The sequence below is a fragment of the Lemur catta genome, chromosome 11, assembly GCF_020740605.2.
Source record: "Lemur catta isolate mLemCat1 chromosome 11, mLemCat1.pri, whole genome shotgun sequence".
Lineage (NCBI taxonomy): Eukaryota > Metazoa > Chordata > Mammalia > Primates > Lemuridae > Lemur > Lemur catta.
Window position 1 is genome coordinate 82,266,448 of NC_059138.1, and position 16,466 is coordinate 82,282,913.

General features: G+C 33.7%; 1 protein-coding gene across 1 annotated transcript in view; it reads left to right on the plus strand.

Moving 5' to 3' along the window:
- The window catches only part of NME8 (NME/NM23 family member 8), a 54,553-nt gene that overhangs the window by 27,238 nt on the left and 10,849 nt on the right, over positions 1-16,466 (plus strand). The window contains exons 11-13 of the mRNA XM_045564321.1: positions 10,968-11,112; positions 11,780-11,887; positions 14,518-14,669. Coding sequence (XP_045420277.1) covers positions 10,968-11,112; positions 11,780-11,887; positions 14,518-14,669 — 405 coding nt within the window. The remainder of the gene's footprint in view (positions 1-10,967; positions 11,113-11,779; positions 11,888-14,517; positions 14,670-16,466) is intronic.

The following is a 16,466-nucleotide window of genomic DNA, read 5'->3' on the forward strand; positions in this document are numbered from 1 at the left end:
TTTTTAATTCTCAAGCTAATTCATACTCAAACTCCAGAAATTAATATTTTAAATTATTAAATTAACAGTTACTATTAACTGTTACCATCAGTTACTGGCACCAGTGACTTTGGCTCCCAGGAATCTAATCTTGGCTATCATTTCTATATTCATCTCTCACTCTAGATTTTTGAGTGGCAGTTTGCTGGGTGACCTCAATTCTTTGATGGATCTATGAAAAGTCATTAATTTTCAGCTTGTTCAACATTTTTTCTTGTTGTGAGGCCTGAAGTAATAATTCCCAAGAGAATTTTATGTTATAGATGACCAGAAGTCTACCGTGTAGGTTTTAACTATGAAACCGATTTCATAATACATATAAGACAATTCAGTTACCTATTTCTTCTTGAATGAGTTTCAATCATTTGTTTCTTTTAAGAAATTAGTCTATTTCAGTTAAATTGTCAAGTTTATGGCATAGCATTTTTCATAGTATTAATATTCCCTTATGACCATATTAATATCTGTTGGGTCCATGGTTGTTGACATGAATAATTTGTATTTTCTATCTTTTCTCTTGGTCAATGTGGATAGAAAGTTATTAATTTTAGTGAACTTTTCAAAGAATCATCTTTTGTCTTTATTGATTTTCTCTATTTTTTAGTTTTAATTTTATTTATTTATGTTCTGTCTTTATTATTTCCTTCCTTTCCCTTTCTTTGAGTTTAGTTTGCTCTTTCCCTTCACCCCAGTTTTTTGAGGAGGAGCTTAGGTGATTGATTTGGGAACTTTTTTTCTAATACAAGAATTTAATGCTATAAATTCTTCTCTAAGCATTGTTTTACTTACAACCCACAAATTTTGATAGGTTGTATTTTATTTTCATTCAGTTCAAAATATTTTATAATTTTTCTTTATACTTTATCTTTAACCCTTGGATTATTGAGAAATGTGGTTCTAAGTATTTGGAGTTTTCCAGATATCTTTGTTTTTGATATTTAGTTTAATCCCATAATGGTAATAGATGATGCCTTATATGATTTCTATTTACTTAAATTTCTGAAGGTTTGTTTTATGACTCAGATATCTATATGGATGAATGTTCCATGTGTACTTGAAAAAGAATATGTATTTTGATCTTTTTGGGTGGAGTGTGCTATAAATGTTAAATAGATCCAGTACGTTTATGATGTTCAGTTTCTATAACCTTAGTGATTTTCTTTTATTCTATCAATTACTGAGAGAGGAGTGTTTGAAGTCTTCAAGTATTATTGTGGATTTGTCTCTTTTCCCTGTCAGTTCTATTAGCTTTTCCTTCATGTATTTTAAAGTTCTGCTGTTAGGTACACGCACATTTAGGAATGTAACATCTTTCTGGTGAATTGATCGTTTTATCAGTATGTGACATCTCTCTTTTAATCTGGGAACTTTTCTTGTTCTGAAATATACTTAATCTAATATTCGTATAGCTACTCTAACTTTCTTTTGATTAGTGTTTGCATGGTATGTCTCATTTTATCCTTCTACTTTTTTCTTTACTATTTTTAAAAATTGGGGTAAAATACATACTGTAAAACAAAAATTTGCATTTTAGCCATTTTGAAGTATACAATTCAATGGTGATAATTATATGCACAATGTTGTACAACCATCACCGCTACCTATTTCCAAATTTTTACCACTGCAAACAGAAACTCTGTACCCATTAAGCAATAATGTCCAATTTCTCTCCCTCTAGTCCCTGGTAACCTCTAATCTACTTTCTGTCTGTATGAATTTGCCTGTACTAGGTATTTCTTATAAGTGGAATCATACAATATTTGTCCTTTTGTGTCTGGCTTACTTCACTTGGCACAATGTTTTCAACTATGTGGTAGCATGTATCAATACTTCGTTCATTTTTATTGTGAAATCAAGATAAGAACAGCACCCATTTCATTGAGTGTCATGAGATTTAAATGTGAAAGTACATTTAAAGTTCTGGAAATGAAGTACATGCCTAATATATGTTATCTATTATTATTGTGTTACATATGTGTGTGTGTGTGTGTGTGTGTATAAATTCTTGAGTACTGCAGACAATTAAATAATTTCACATGACTAGGCATATTTCCACCCCATCCATTTCTAAAACTCCAAGGTATATATAAAATATGCAACAAACATGTTCTGGCTAATCCATTTCCTAGCACACTTACTACAGAATCCCTAGAAAAGAGTATCCCATTAACGGGAAGTGACAAATATTAAGTCTACAGATGATATATGAAAATTGGAGCTACATATCTTCTGTGTGAGTCAGTGGATGATTGTTGGCTCATTCGTGTTGGGTAGAGATGTCAGGAGCATTTGGATCTGGTTCCAGGCTGGCTTCTGTTGGGTCCTACCTAAGGCAGCCCTCCTGGTTCTTTCATACACCCAGAGGCCCTAGATGAGAGCATCACCCACAAGCAACTCTGTTATCTAAGGCATATATCCTCAGCTCAAAGCTTAGCTCTCTGGTTAATTTTGAAATTGGATTCTTAACACCTCTCATTTGTAACAGAAGAAAAAGAGATGAAAAACATGATTCTTTTTCACTACTTTTACTTCCCTTGGGACTGCCACGGCCCCATCTCTCCATTTTGCATCTGGCTTGTCAGAATAATTTTCATTATCTCTCAAAGTCTTTTTTCGTAGTCAATGAGCACAGAATAGAGTTATTAAAAAAAAAAATCCATCCTGACTATCTCTGTCTTTTAATTGCTCCCCTGCCTTCTTCTGGAATTTAAATAATTAATGTCCCATTTTAATTTATCTATTGGCTTTTTAACTATATATACTTGGTATTTTTTTTTTAGTGGTTGCTCTGTGGATTACAATATACCTACCTAACTTTAAAACTACTTAGAATTAATATTTACCATATCAAGTGAAATTTAGTAACCTTAAAACCATAGACATCCTTTTTCCCTTTCCCCATCTGTTGTAGTTGCCATGTGTTACATCTGCATACATTGAATACTCTACTAGACTATATTGTATTTTTTGATTTTTAGCAGTGAATAATATTTGTGGAACTTAAGAGGAGAAAAATTTTTTATTATATTTACCCAGATATTTGCTGTCACCCTTTCATCCTGAAGTTCCACGTTTTCGTCTGATAGCATTTCCCTTCCACCTGCAGAACTGTAGCCCTTCTTTTAGAGCAAGTCTGCTAAGAAGAGTTTTCTTTCATTTAAGAATATTTTTACCCTGAAGCATGTTCTTACTTATATAGAATTCTGGGTTGACAATTCCTTTCCTTCAACACTTTAAAAATGTGCCACTGCCTTCTGGCCTGAAGATATTTTCTTTATTTTGGTTTTTAGCAATTGTATTATATACGATGTGTCTGAACATACTTTGGATTGATCTTATCTTTGAGTTTGAGGTTCTCTGAATTTCTTGAACCTGTAAATTAATGTCTTTCACCAAATCTGAGGAATTTCCCACCATCATTTGTTCCAACATTTTTTCTATGCCAACTCTTTCTTCACCTATCTGGGATTTAAAAGATACAAAAAATTATATCTTTGTATATTGTCCCATGAGTTCCTGAGACTTTGCTCACTTCTAAGGCTTTTTTCCCTATGTCGTTCTGATTGGATAATTTCTATTTTATCATCAAGTTAGGATTTAATATCCCTTCTATGATCTCCATTTTGGCATTTGGCCCACCTAGTGAATTTTTTTTTAGTTCAGTTATATCTCTCAGTTTTATGCATTTCATTTGGTTCAATTTTTATGACTTCTGCTTCTCTGCTGAGGACTTTCATATTTCCATTCAAGAGTGAAATGATTCACTTACAAAACATAGTTGTAATAGTTGCTCCTTTAAATTCTTTATATGAGAATTCCAACATGTAAGTCATCTGGGGGCTGCTGTCTTGTTAATTGTATTTTCACTTTAAAGTTGTTAAGATTTGCTTAATTCTTTATAGGTTGTATAAACTTGGATTGTATCCTGGTCCCCGGTCATATGTTATGGGACTCTGAGTCTTATTAAAATTTTCTGGAGTATGTTGATTTCTTACTTGTTTGTTCGCCTGAGCAGTAAATTAGCCAGGTTAGGTTCAGACCTCAGGTCCCAGTCCGCTTGCTATGGGCTGTTTCCAATGTCAGTTCTGTTTTCAAAGCTTTTGCAATGCTATTTTGAACTGCCTCACTTGTGCACAACAGACCATCTGAGTAGTGGTCTACACCTTAGGTCAGTTCTCAAGCTTTTATTATATATCCTCACATCAGTGCAGCACACGCGCAGCTCAGACGTGAGCCCACTACTTCAAAACCAGATTTCAAGCAACACTTTCTCCAGCCCCTCTTCTCTCTGGATCTATCTCCTGGGCCCCTTTTCTTGGTCTTCTGGCTAGCTGGAATTCCTACAGATTATTTTTTAAAATAATAAAGATTGGGTTTTTTTTTCTGGTTAGAAAAGCAATAAATTCTCATTATATGCATTTGCATCCACCTCCCAGAAATAACACTAGTAACATTTTTATGTATTTTTAAACAATTGATTTATTATGTATGATTATAATACACTGGAATCATTTAGATAACATTGATTATGCAACTTTGCATCCTGCTTTAGTTAGTTAATAAAAATATATTTTCTACTATTACAGTCTTTATAGACTCCTTTTGAAAAATAATTTAAATGACTTTTTCTCAAAAGCAGTTAAAATCATTGTTGAATAATATTTGTAAACAGATGTAAGAGAAACCACAGTTTTATAATACTTCACTAACATTTTGGTATGTTTTCTTCTAGGCTTTACAGATATGTGTACATGCACTCAGAGTCTAGCATACCATATTTTTCAATTTAACATTATATTTTGAGCATTTATTCATGCCTCTAAATATTCTTTAAAAACAATATATTAATGTTCATATATTATAAAATTCTTTTTTAAGTTCTTACATAGCCAATTCTCTATTGTTAGCCATTTAAGTTATATTAAAAATTTTTAGTTTTAAAATTAATGTAATAATGACTGTATCTGTGAAAGTCTTTTACTCTATCTCTAATCAATTGATATGTCTAGAAGTGAGATGATTGTGTGAAAGAATGTGACCATATAAAGACTTTTATATATATGTCATATTGCTTTCCGAAAGTACAATACTAATTTATTCCCCATCTTGTTAGTATTAGGTAATTGTATCTTCATAATCATCAACAATTTAATTGGCAAATGGAATATCCTTATTTAAATATATATGCATATGTGTGTGTGTGTGTGTGTGTGTTGATTAAAAATGAGGTTGGACATCTTTCCATGCAATTTAAAATCATTTTTAACTCAGAGCTTACTGATATTGTCCTATTATTCACTGATATTGTCCTATTATTCAGGATTGAGTTTGAACAGTGTATTTTATATTTTAAGGGTACTGATCCTGTCATTTTTAGTATGTCTAATATTTCATCTTAGTTTTTTATTTGCATTTACATTTTACTTATTCAAACACATCAATAAACTTTTAAGACTTCTCTAATTTGTTTTTCTATTGATTTTTAATTATTATTCTTTTAAGAGACAGGATCTCACTCCCTCACCTGGGCTGAAGTTCTAATGATTGTTATAACTTTTTTTTTTGAAATATAACTTACATACTATATAATTCACCCATTTAAAGTTTTAATTCTTTTATGCTAATAAAGCCTTTGCTCATTCACTTATAAAAATATTTATTGAGCATTTGCCATTTGGCCGATAATACACTCCTAGGTATTGGAAATATAATGCTGAAAAAGAGTTACTGCGTATGCTGAGATTAGTGCCATAGTAGACTCTGCTAGCATCCCGCCACCAAACCACCCCCTCCGCCCTGCAGTCTGGGCACACGACACACTGCATTCTTCCTTCAGTCCTTCGCATCTGAATGGTGCCATGTGATTAGTTTTGTGTAGTCAACTGTAAGCGGAAGTGGTGTGTGTCCCTTCTGGACTAAGGCTATAAAAATCCTGTTACAATAAATATTCCATTTCTCTTCCCCCTGCAATGATGACCAAGGCAGACTCACATTCCAGTTGACGTGAGCATAAATGGTAGAGCCTTCGTAAGCATGATGAGTGACCGTGAAGAGCAGAGCCACCCTTGCAGCTTTATTAATGGACACGGAGCATAGGCAATAGGTGTATCTCTGTTGTGTTAAGCAACTAGAATTTTTGGTTTGATTTGTATTAATATCTTTATCCTGACTAACCCAACAGTGTCTGGTGCAGAACACACCTAACCACATAGGCCGTCATGATAGAGTGTGGAAAGTGCTATGATAAAACATGGTCATGGCACTGCGTGAGCACGCAGGTGGGACACGCAGACCACATTCAACTGGAAGGATAAATGTGGCTTAGCCAAGTAAAGGGAAGGTTACATAAAGCTTCTCAGAGGAAGCATTGTTTAACCTGGGGCCAAAACACTGAGTTTGTGTTAGCCAGGAAGAGGATCACCTTGAGCAGTTTCAACTGAGTGCTTGCAGCAAAAGTTAGACTAGACATTGAGGTGAGAGATTACAGACGATGAAATCAGAACAAGCTGTCATTAAAGAAGTAAATTTGACATATTTTATTTATTTTGTAAATAGCCATTTGGTAGTGGGTGGTAACTCTTCACTCTTCTTTTTCAATAAATTTCTGGATGTTATTGATATTTTAGTGTTCTGGATCACTAAAAAAAGTCCATAGCAAAGTCTGTGTGTATTATTTAACTTAGATAAAATTAAAATCTTCATCATATTCTCATTTATTTTCAAGAAGTTCAATACAGCTTTACTTAGCTCATCTATTATATTTTTTATTAATCTATTACTAAGGTGTAATTTTCTTTATATAGTTCATATCACATTTTTAAATCAAATATAGTAATAGATATAAAGTGCTTTGCTCCAAAGTACGCATTCAGTAAATGTCAGTTGTTTATAGGTTGTTGTTGCTCTTTTAGTGCCCAGATACTGCTTTTTAGGGTTATTCCAAATTTGTTGTTGTTGCTATTTTTGTTGTTGTTAATGGTGAATTATATCATTTCTACCTACTTTTATTTTCTACATAAGAAAGTGACTTCTGTGTATTTTTTCTTACTGACTGCCATACTGAATTATATTAATTGTAAATATTTTGCCTCTTTAAAATAGACACTTGAAATTTCCAAACAACTAATGTGCAAACATAATTTTCTCCATTTTATTCAATTTTCTTATCTTTATGGATTGTGTAGTATGTCCATAAAAAAGGTTAAATAATTAACAGCTGTCATGGTAACCTCTTGTCTAATTTTTCCCTGACTGCTATTAATGCTTCCAGTGTTTTTAATGATGTTGTTGGCTTTTGATTTCAGAAACGTATTTTTTATCTTTTTTGTTGTTTATTTCTAGTTTACAAGAAAGTGATACAAAAAGATTTTGAATGTAATCCAATGCTTTTGTTGATATTTGCTGAGTTAGACATAAAATATTATTTCTGCTTTGACCTATTGACCTCTTGAAACAATTGTAACAGATTTCCTAATGTTCTTTAGTTTCCTAGAATAAACTTTAATGACTCGTGGTATACACCATGCTATGTTGATTTGGTAATACTTAGGTTAATAATAATGTTCTTTAGTCTTTCCCAGGTATTATAGTAGGATTATTCTATTTTTCCTTTTTGTTAAGCACACTGAGAGAGTTTTACACATTGGACGAAATATAGAGAACTTAAAATATATTAATAAAGCTACCCAAACTGATCCTCAATTTTGGGGGACAGGCAGGCTTTTACACAATTTTTAAAATTTCTTCCATGGTTATTTATATTTCAGTTTTTAAAACTTCTTGGTACAGTTTTTGGCAATTTGTACGTTCCTTGAAATTCATCCATTTCTTGACTTTCAAATATACTATCATCAGGTTTATATAGCATTACACCAAAATTTGTTTTAATATCATGATAGGTAGCTGCACCCATTTCTCAATAATAATGTGGTTTGTTTGAGTATTTTTCACTTTTCCTTGATTAGATTTGTTAGAAACAAATTTAGAATCTTTTTCAAAGGGCAATTTGTTTTTCTTTGATAATTACTTAATTTTTGTTTTTATTTGTAATAATGGATTTGTGTTCATTTTTGATACCTTATATGGTTTCTATTTTGGTTTCTTTTCTAACTTCTGAATTTGAATTTTCATCAATTTGTTATAATTCCTTATTATTTGGTAATGAAAACATTCCTACTTTAAACTTTGACACATAATTCGTAATATTCAGTATTCTATGTGTGTAATTCGGATATGGATTGGACTTAATCTGAGAATCTTTTTAAATTAATAAAATGAATTTAAATTCTATTTAATTAAATCAGTGAATTTTAATTCATCTAGTTTTATTATTACAACCTATGTTATTATTTCTGTTTTTTATACTTCCTTGGTATAATCTTTGGGTTCTGTATTTTGCTATAAGAACTAAACATTTCTTGCTATTATCTTTTCTAGTATTTAGGAAGATAAATATCCTTTTTTCAGTTCTACTTATGATTGCTTTTACTCTTTTTGAATTATGTTTAAACTCTATTGAATTATTTTTAAAAATCAAGAGTAAATCATTAAGTTTTGAGTTTAGCAGAGTTTTATTTCTTCTCTTCATTCTCAACCTGATCCAATTTCTGTGCTTTTATTACTGATATTTGAGGTTTTAATACACAGAGATGGTGGTTAAGTTACTTTTTATAATTCATGTATTATCTTTTGATGATATTTTGCAATTCATATTTTTTGTAATCAGGTTTACAGCTGATGTATTTAGAATTTTTTTTTTATCTAAACTGGTTTTCAAGCTTCCCACAGTCCTTAAAAAGTGCATTAATTTCCCACTTTTTAGCCACTTAGTTATATTTTATGTCTCATTTATCTGGAGCATATATTTAAACACATTTTTAAAAAAAGATATGTACCTAGTGGTTTTGTTTTCTGAGCTCTAACATACCTGAAAATGTCTTTCTATTACCTTTATATATGAAATAAAACTTACTTGGCCGTGTGTGTGTGTGTGTGTGTGTGTGTTTTATAAATCCCCCACCCCCAAACCTATAGACTTTGGTTCACTGACTTTTGGCCTTTTGTATTACAGAGAAAAAGTCTGCTGTTGGCCTGGTTTTTGTTCCTTTGTAGATAATTTGTTTTTGTTGTTGGCGGTGGTGGTTTGCTTCATTTAGATACTTGAAGAATTGTTTCCCTTTATGTTTGCTCAATTTTTTTTTCAAGATTGTGTAGCACATAAGAATGTACTGATTTTTATGCATTGATTTAACTACTAACCATCTTGCTTAGAAATTTGCCTGTAATTGATGAGAAGTAAGATATCAAATTGTTCTAGCTTTGAAATATGATATTTATAGGCGAGGTTATTCCATAAAACTTCTATACAACTGCTGGATGCCTTTATCTAGAACCAGGCATTCTCTGTTTCTCCATACCTGTCACTGAATACAGTATCAGATAATGTCAGTGGAATGCTTGAGATGATGTTTGAAGATCCTCAAGACCATTATGAAACAAAATAAAATACTTGTTAGTATATCCATCATGGAATTTAAAGTGGAACTTAATCCTCTAACGGTGAGGTCAAGAAACTTAATACCATCTTGCAAATAACCCCAATGCCTTTTCAATTTACCAGTTGGTTACTGAGGATGCTCTATATACCTGGTTTTTAATTCTTTTCTGATCACCTAACTGAGAGAGTGCAAACTAGGGGAGGCATCTCAAGTACTCTCAAGGGCGGTCAATCGACCACTCTGCCGTTAGGTCTACTTTCTTTAGCTTCATGCAGATTTACCTTCCCTGAATATTTTTTCTTGGCTTTTATCATCAGTTACTACAAGAACCTATTATATGACCATTTCTTGAAGACTAGTTGTCACTTTTTAAACTGTTATCATCAGTTTATGAGAAATCTTTTATAAAATTTAATAATTATTAAAAAAACTTCAGTGTCCTTTAAGAATTAATATGATTCCATATTTTTAAATTTTAAGAACTATATAAATGTTGTGTTTTCTTTTTCATTTTCTTGTCTGTGAGGTAGTTTTGAAGTAAATTATTGCTTAAATGGTATTACTGTGCATGAGACCTTGTTAGTTTCACTCTTTCTTTTCAACTGTTTGCTTAGTTTATTTCCTGGAGAGGTACTATATCAGTTGGCATGTGTTTTTTGGCTTGATCAGGGGCATAAGGCTGCCCAGGCTCTGAGTCAGCATTTGTGCTTTTGGCCTATTGCTCCTTGTTGCAAAGTGGCTGTCCCAGCTCCAAGCATCATGTCCCCCAAGTGTTCCAAAGTAGGAATCAGAAGGTGGTGTGGGGCTGAAAGGTTCTCCCCTGGATGCCTTTCTCAGAAGAATCCACAGCGTACTTCATTTATGTATACTTGACCATATCTGGGTCACATTGCCATACTTCCCATAAGGAAATATGAAGAAGTGAGTATTGGTTTGTCAAGGCTTCCATAGTGGGAAGCAGACAAGAGAGAAGGAGATTGAGAATTATTTTTGGGTATTCAATCAGCTTGTTTCTCCCAAGTGGGACAAACAAAGTAAGGGCTATTGAATATAAAAATTATGCATAAAGACTTGCATAATTGTGTTGGTTGGTTATTTAGGTTACTCTCTGTACACACACACACACACACACACACACACACATGCGTGTGCACAGATAGCCAGAGAAAATGTTATTGAGATACCTTTATGTGCATGTATGTGAGTGTATATGATTACTGTGTGATGAGAAACTGGAAATAGCATTATAATTTGAGATGTTAAAAGGTATTGTTCACTTTAAATTGAAATCTAAGAAGCTATTTTTGCAAATTTTTAAATTTCCTATGAGAATAAAATACATTATATGCTGTTATTATAATATATCATGTATTGTGTATATAACCAGTAACCTACAAATTTAAAACTTATTATGTGACTGTTTTTATTTAGAGGAAATTTTGCATGTTATTGAGGAGGAAGGCTTCAAAATACTGGATCAAAGACAAATAATATTATCAAAACAGGAAGCACATATGCTGTGCAAGGAATATGAACATGAAAACTATTTTGAGAAACTTATAGAATACATGACCAGGTAGAGTTCAGGTTTAGTCTGATTTATTTTTTGAATCATTTAAACCTTCTCTTAAGCCTCCTTTCTGTTCAAGTTTCCAAATCTCTCAATTCTGTAATCATATTCTGAGTCTACTTCTTTAACAGTCGTGCTCCCATCTTATTCTTTGTTCAACAGTCTGTCTCCTCTAGTCTTCCTGGAAGGTTACTGGAGCAATGAGCAGGTTCCAGGGGAAGTTGCTGTAGCCCAGTTGAGTTGAACACCAGAAATCCTGGGTGTGCAACATCATCGAGTCCAAGTAGAGAAATGACTGACTCTCAAGGGCTTTGGTAATCCTACAGATAACCAGTTCTGGGAGAGGAATGAGATGCTAGAAATCTGCCAGGCTTTCAGAAGAATAATTGAAAAATGGCAGCTGAGGCAGACATCCAGCAAGGGTATATAAACCAGCAGGAGTATGGGACCAATGAAGGAACCACCTATAAGAACAAAGGACTTCCCTTCCTTTCTCTGCTTCCATTCTTTTATAAATGTACCAGTGGAAATCAATTTTAGACCCCTGTTAAAAGGATTGTTTTTTACATATTTTAGTCTGTTTAGTGGCATATATTTGCATTACCCATATGTAATTAGCTACTGAGCCACACTTTTGTTACCTATGATTATTATTTTTTTCCTTTTCTAACAGTGGTCCATCTCTAGCCCTTGTTTTATTAAGAAGCAATGGCTTGCAACACTGGAAAGAGTTACTGGGACCAATAACTGTTGAAGAAGCTAATAAAAATCATCCACAGAGGTAGGATTCGTATCATGGGCCCCTAACTTTTTTCATGGGATCCATTTAATTTCCTTTAAGACATGGAGTACAGGAACCGCAGATCTAGTCCAAGGGAGTGTCTCAGGAAAGCTACCTTTGCTGAGGAAGCAGTGGACTGCTTATGACTGGAGGTCTGGCCCATTGTCAGCCTGAAGACGGCCAAGGTTTCTCAATAAAAAGGTTGTGGGAAGCTTGGTTTGGGCCTGGGAACTAAGAGGTGGATACTCATCCAACAGGTCATCTCTTGGGAGAAATACCTATCCCACCTGCTATTTAGAAGATCTAAAGGGTTGTGTTGGTAGCCGCAGGTTCTTTAGTTGATCATAAGTTTCAAGACAAGGATGACTAAATGAATATGTACTCTACAATTTGGTGGGAACATTTACTAAGTTAGTTTATTTATGAATCTTAGAAATCAGCTAAACTTTGTAATTAACTCAACATCTAGCTCATTACCTGGCACATGGGGGGCACTGTTTCAATATTTTTTTGAGCTTATCTGCTTGGCTTGGTATCATCTGGAGGATGGGAATAATTATCTCACAGATCTCCATGCTTGGCATGTAGCTAATAGAAGCAAACTGAATTTCAATTCCCCTGCATCCTTGGTGCTGACTTCAGGGCAGGATTCAATTCAGGGGAAGAAAGACCCTCCCTTTAGGTGTGCAAAAATAGAGATTCTCTGTAAGGCACAGCAAACGTGACATAGATGTTGGCACAATAAATAGCAGTACTTATGAAGCCTCACTTACATAAACGTTGAAGTGCTTTCTTTTGGGTAAGGGTGTACTTGAATCTGACTTGTCCTGCATGGACACAGGTTACCCCCTTTTTAGCCCTATTCACTTATGCCTTTGCCCATGTGCCAGACAGTTCCTGTGAAGGATAGCAAGGATAGAGTGTTCTACAAGTGGTGATGATGGAAGCTCTCAATAGAATGCAGCAATGAATGGCAACAGAGAGAGGAATTACTGTCAGCACAAGGCCTATGCCTATGGGCATTGTGGTCTAGACACTGGCTCCGAGTATGGAGGCTGAACCAGTCCGAGACATTTTCTCCAGATGGAGGCGCTCAGTGACTACACCCGCTCTCCTCCACTGTCATAGTGAAAATTCCCACAAGTTCACAAATAATCTTGACTGTTATTTTTGATCGGTCCCCCCTTTTCCAGTTTCTTGGCTCCACCCAGCTTTAAAAGGCTGCTTTAGAAGTAACTCTTGTCAACAGAGATCTGCCCCATTCTTGCATTTGCTTATCAAATTCTATGCTCTGAATTGATTTATCTGAAATACGATCACTTGCATATCACTTGCACAAGTAACCCCTCATTCTCACCCCTTTGCCCAGCCTTCCTCCCTCCACTTTTACCAACAGAGATGTTTAACAGCCTAACAGAGAGGCTGGTTGAGTGCTCTGCCTTCAACAGAGTAGGTGCTCAAAATGACTTAGGCTATTTCACTCATTCATTGTGCAAATCTTTCACCTCTGGAAATCACAGGCTCCAGGGACTAGGATTGGAACTATCTCCAAATTGAGTGGTATGGGAATAGCCAAGGGCCAAATGGGAAGGTCATGTCTAATAAGGCCGAAAAGAAATCTGAATGGGTCACTGAAACAAACCACATAGGCAAGAGGAGGATCTCGAAGCTGAGGACAGAAAGCCAAGTTTCTAGTGACGTGAATTCACATCACTATCAGCAGAAATGAGCATTATTCACCATCAATGGATTTTATTGGTTGACTGCCTAGGACTATGTTTAATTGGCAAAAAATGAAATGGGCAATGAGCATCTTTTCTACTGAAATATGCATAGATAGAGAGAAAGGCAGAAAAAAAAGGACAACCAAAAAAATACCAAACAACAGCAATTGATTTAGGAGATACATACTCGTCTACAGGAAAAGAAGCTGAAGCACAATAAACTGCCTAACCTGACGCGGATCATTCGGTATCATCAGCGTCACTCCTACCTCTCGCCCCAAAGCCGTCCTCTGTGCTCCTCTTTTATTGCTGCACTTGCTCACCTGGAGGGTCCCTTTGCAGTATCTCCTGGATTCAGTGTTTATAATTTGGTATCTTTGGTTTAGAGTCAAATGCCACGTAATGCTTGATAATATTTAATGGTAGTAGCAGGTAAAGAAATATTTATTCAGAGCTCAATATGTACCATGTAGTTCAAGCACATCATCCGATTGCATCCTCAACATCACCTTCTAAAACAGATTTTATTATCATATTTATATGTGAGACAACTAGAGCATAGAGAAGTTAAGTAACTCTCTGATATCACGCGACAAGAAAGTAGTACTACCAGGATTCTACATATGAACTTTTTCACTACGCAAGGCATTCATTCCTCTTTCATAGTTATCTGTCAATATCCATTGTCATCATGATTTGATCACATCCCTTTTTCCTAATGACTATTACCTCCTTGAAAGGAAGTAGCCTGCCCTAAGCCACTCTGTGGTCACTTCCTTTTGCACAGCGCCTAAATGTGGAATTAGTTGCTGTTTGATAACTTTTGAACAACTCGTATAGTGTTATGTTATGTTTGTTATGTTATGCTTTAAAATAAAACTTTTGAACTTGACTTCCTTTTCAAAGTTTATGTGCACAGTTTGCAATGGGAAGTTTGCCTGTCAACCAGTTGTATGGAAGTGATTCATTAGAAACTGCTGAGAGGGAAATAGAGCATTTCTTTCCTCTTCAGAGCACTTTAGCATTGATTAAACCTCATGCAACACGTGAACAAAGAGGTAAATATTTAAAAATAAAAGTTTATGTATAAATTTTTCTCCAAATTTTGTGAAATTTTTCAAAATTTACAAGCAGAAAGAAAACAAAAAAGAAACAGAAAATCCAAAAGCAGAAAAGTTGCACTGAATACCCATATCCCTCCATCTGGATTCAACAATAAACTTTGTCATATTTGTTCTCTCTGTCCCTCTCCTTCCCTCCTTCATCTGTCTCTTTGTCTCTCTCTTAATCAAAAATGATATTGAATTTTGCTCAATTTCTATTCAGAATTGATGGAAATGATGACTGATATTTTCCATAGATATATTAATATGGAAAATCATGTTAATGATATTTCAAATATTGAGTTATCCTTCCATTTGCCATTTGTCATGACACATTTTTAATATGCTTTTGGATTCTATATTGCTTATGTTTCATTTGGAATTTTTTGGTGTCGAGACTTAAAAGTGAGATTGGTTTGTACTTTTCATCTTTTGTGAAAGTTTTATCAGGTTTAAATAACAATGGAGTACATCATTAAAAAATGTGAACATCTTTCTCAGTCCTCTGAAAGATCTGAGCAGCACTGGGGTTAGTATTTGAAGGTTTGGTAAAATTTTCCTGTAAAAACATCTACGCCTGCTACTTTTGTACGTTTATAATTCTTTGGTCACCTTACCTTCTATTGTCACTACCGCTAATTTTGTTAAATTGTAGTTTCCTAGGAAATTATTCATTCCATCTACATAGTTTGTGAAGTAATTTATCATATTTCCTCTATTTCAATGATTATTTCTACCTTGCCATTTCTTAGTTTATTATCTTCCAAGTAATAATAATATAATTTATTTATGAATTCTATTGTTTTTCTCTTTTCTAACTGATTTTTTTTATTTTATCTTTATTGTTCCTTTCCTTCTATTTTCTAGTAATTTTTTGTTATTCTTCTAGCTTTTTGAGTTGAATATTTAATTCATTTTAATTCTTTAGTGTTTATTGATATAAATTTTTAAAGTTATGCTTTTTTTTCTGATTATTGCTTTAATTATACCCCATATAGTCTAATGCATAGTGTTTTCGCTATCATTGTTGTTTAGAAATTTTGCAATTTGGTTTGTATTTTCCCTTGGGCCTTAGAGTTATTTAATAAATAAATTTATTTTTTAAACATGTTTTTAAAAAAATTATTCTGGTAGAAGAGAAATTTTATTTTACTTACTATTAATACTATCTTTGGTATATTGTGGTTCAAGAATGTTGTTTGCATGATTTCTTTATTGACATTATTATGGTTTTGTTGAACCTATCATATGATAAACTTTTGCGAAGATTCTGTGTTGTGAGAAGAGGGGATCTTCTCTATTATCGTGGTGCAAAGTTTGAATACAAGCTATGACCTACCTTACTGTTTCGTTCATGTCTTCTATATCCTTACTTTATTTATTTTGCCAAGTTCGTCTGTCTTGGGGTATTAGGGATGTTTAGTCACCTATTTTGGTATGTTGCTGACTATTTCTCTTGTAGTTTCTGATTTATAATGGTGGCTACTCTGTTATTTGATATCTGTATATTCAAAACTATTCACGGTGAATTTTGGTTTTTAGCATTATACAAGTTCCTTCTTCATCTCATTAATCCTTTGGGCCCTGAGCACTATATTGTCTTATATCAAGACCACATCCCCTCCTTTCTTATTATTTGCATTTGCCTGATACATATTTTGCCTCTTTATTTATTTTTTAGCCTTTTTGAATTAGTTTGTTTAGGTGTGTCTCACATATAGAATAAAGTTGGATTTTTATGTATGACTCTGA